The 3,058-nt window shown below is 42.7% G+C and overlaps 1 protein-coding gene across 1 annotated transcript; it reads right to left on the reverse strand.

The window, feature by feature from the left end:
* Positions 1-274: 274 nt before the first annotated feature.
* LOC135202110 (trichohyalin-like) lies at positions 275-2,686 on the reverse strand. The gene has a single exon (XM_064231360.1). The coding sequence runs from the start codon at positions 2,684-2,686 to the stop codon at positions 275-277; it is 2,412 nt and encodes an 803-aa protein (XP_064087430.1).
* Between the last annotated feature and the right edge of the window lie 372 nt (positions 2,687-3,058).

The raw sequence follows: 3,058 nt of genomic DNA on the forward strand, positions 1-3,058 counted from the left end.
GGCTGCTGGAAGTTCCTTGTGCCTGGAATGTGGACTGGATACTCAAGCGGGAGTCTACTGGCTCAAGACCAAAAGGGAGTTGTGCCCAAGGCTGTTGGACAATGTAGGTGGGGATTGCTAGAACTTCCCTCTCCACCTTCTTCCCTGCAGAGGGTTCTTCTTCTTGCTTTCCCTCTTGTGGTCTATGTGGTTGTTGCCTGTCTTTTCAATTTTCTTATTTTTCTATTAATTCATATTTCCCTCCTGAATTCCTCTTCCATACCCAAACCTCCTGTTAAGAGCGTGTTGTCTTTCTATCTTTTTTCCTGTTTTTCCAACGCTCCTCCAGAACATTCAGGATGTAATTGGGATCTGTAGGATGTCTCAGATACAAAGAGATCAATGCAGGTTCTTCCAAGAAGAACCAAATGTATTCAAGAATTAGGGCTTCTAAAGAATTTAAGGGTAATTTATACATATCCAAGTCTTTTTTCCTTCTCACCATCTCCTGTAATTCACGATTTATCCGCTGTATTTCAAGGCTTTCTAGAGCCCTCCTCTTCTTGCGTTCTTGCTGTATCTTGTATCTCCATTCATTCCTCATCCTGTCTTTTTCAGCCTTTATTTGGGCCTTCCTTTCCTTTTCTTCTTCCTTAAAAGCTCTTTTTGCCTCCTTTCTCATTTCTCGTTCCAAAGCCTTCCTCTTCTTGTGCTCTTGCTTCCTTTTGAATCTCATTTCCTTCTCCAGCCTGTCTTTTCTAGCCTTTGATTGGGCCCTCCTTTCCTTTTGTTCCTTAAGAAATCTTTTTGCCTCCTTTCTCCTTTCTCGTTCAGCTATCCTAAACTTATAATCCTCCAGTGCCAGAGACATGGCTTCTCTCTGTATCAATGCTTGATCAGCCATACGGTTTGCCTTCATCAACTTACGTTTTAGCTTGGCAAGCACGATCAAGCTCCACAGTCCCATCCCTTTTCCAGATTTTCTTTGATGCTTTCTTTCTTCATGTCGATGCATGATATTTCTCTTTACCCTACTGACCCACCTGTTTTCAGCTTCTCTTTGGGTCTTTCTCTCCTCTTTCCGTTTTGTAGAGATCAATTGCTGTTTCCTCAGTTTTTTTTCGGCCCTTTTGTCGGCCTTTCTCTCCTTATGCTCCCGAATGATGGACTTCCATGCATTCTTTCCCCACCTTCTTTTAGAGTGCATTTGAGCCTTCTCCTCCTGGAGTATCTCCCTTATCGCCTCAAGTATTTCTGTATCCTCAAATATCTCCTCTGGATCATCCTCCTTGAGCACCTCTTCTTCCTCCTCAAGCCCCTCCTCCATATCCTCAAGTATGTCCTGTAGCTCCTCCTTAAGCAACTTTTCTATCTCCTCAAGCATGTCCTCCTCTATGTCTCCCTCAAGCAGCTCTTCTATTTCCTCCATATCCACTTCGTCTATTTCCTTCTTGAGCATCTGTTCCATATCCTCAAGTATGTCCTCCTCTATTTCCCCCTCTCCTATTTCCTCCTTATTCAACCTCTCTAGTTCCTTTCTAAGCATCTGTTCCATATCCTCAAGTATGTCCTCCTCTATTTCCCCCTCTCCTGTTTCCTCCTTATTCAACCTCTCTAGTTCCTTCCTAAGCATCTGTTCCATATCCTCAAGTATGTCCTCCTCTATTTCCCCTTCTCCTGTTTCCTCCTTATTCAACCTCTCTAGTTCCTTCCTAAGCATCTGTTCCATATCCTCAAGTATGTCCTGTATCTCCTCCTCGAGTATTTCCTCTGAATGCGAAAGCTTTTGCCATTCTTCAAGTTCTTCCCGACGTTCATCCCACATAGGGTCATGTTTAGCTTGACGTTTTAACTTTCTGTTCATTTTCCAAATCCAACGCTGCATTTTATTCCCTTTCCTCGTGACAGTTTCGCTTTCACAGACTTCCCGACATTTACTTTTTGTTCGTGATGAATTACTATCATCACCATGGTCTTCAGTGTCACTATTTTGTCTCGTCGAATCTCTCTTCATCAATGAATAGACATCCCACTCAGAGAGGTTCAGGTCGGTTGCAAATCCTGCCCAGAATCTGCTTTGTGGATGCAGGTTTTCCTCTCCAACTTTGTGTGGCCCCTTTCTTGATTGCCTGGAATCCTTTTCGTTCATCCGTCCAGCTCTCACCTCCCTCCGGAGTTGCTCTAGATCCTCTTTTAGTTTAGCGATCTCCTTCTTTGCCTCTGCCAATTCATTGCTTTCCTTTTTGGCCTTTTCTTCTTTCTTGTTCTCCCGGCCCTTTCGACCTGTTGTGGCTGTCTTCAGGGGCCTTTCAATCTTCTTCATAACTATCTGAATAAATTCGTCTTTTTCCTCCAGCATCTCCTTCAGAGAAGAACACTCGTTTTTTATTGCCTGAATTTCATTCCTATGATCAGCCTTCATTTCATGAATCTGTTTATCATAGAAATCCTTGAGGGCAGAGATTATCTCTTCGGTGCCGTGGTTAAGAGTCCGTGTAGATGAAGAGGGCGATATTGCCTTCTCTTTCCAGTATGAAATCATCTCTCCAATAGGTCCAAGGGTAAACACCGTTCCTAATAAGAACAGAGCCAATTTATTAACGGCATTTCTGACGGGAACATCTGTATTCCCGCAGCCAAACAACTGATGAAGTTGAACCAATTTCATCTTAGCAAAATTTGCAATTTTAAGAGCTTTTGTATACATTGTTATACATGCCGACTAAGACGCCTCGGTCTCAGGTTAGTTCTCAAATCTGACACGAAGTTTCGATTTGTTCCGCCGGAGACTTCAAAGTCTCCTTTCGCTCTTCCTCCTCTTCCACGATGGAGTTCCTCATAATTTGACTCTTACAATGTTTCGGGCCTTGGATCAGTCTCCTTGACGATGTCGTCAGGGCCAGGGAAGGCTTCAGGATCTGAAGACTTCGAAAATCTCGGAATTTTATTCTTTCATTGTGTTCCTGTCAAATTAACGTAATTTGTTGATTTAACCTTTTTCTTAAATCAGCCTTTTATTCCTTAGTGTGAATTGTTTTTTCTCTTATATTTAGTTCAGCAGCTGTATTTTTCTACGTTA

This window comes from Macrobrachium nipponense, chromosome 30 (genome assembly GCF_015104395.2).
Source record: "Macrobrachium nipponense isolate FS-2020 chromosome 30, ASM1510439v2, whole genome shotgun sequence".
NCBI lineage: Eukaryota > Metazoa > Arthropoda > Malacostraca > Decapoda > Palaemonidae > Macrobrachium > Macrobrachium nipponense.

Excerpts from the sequence above, each read along its gene's own strand:
- LOC135202110 (XM_064231360.1), bottom strand. The coding sequence starts at position 2,686 with ATGTATACAAAAGCTCTTAAAATTGCAAATTTTGCTAAGATGAAATTG.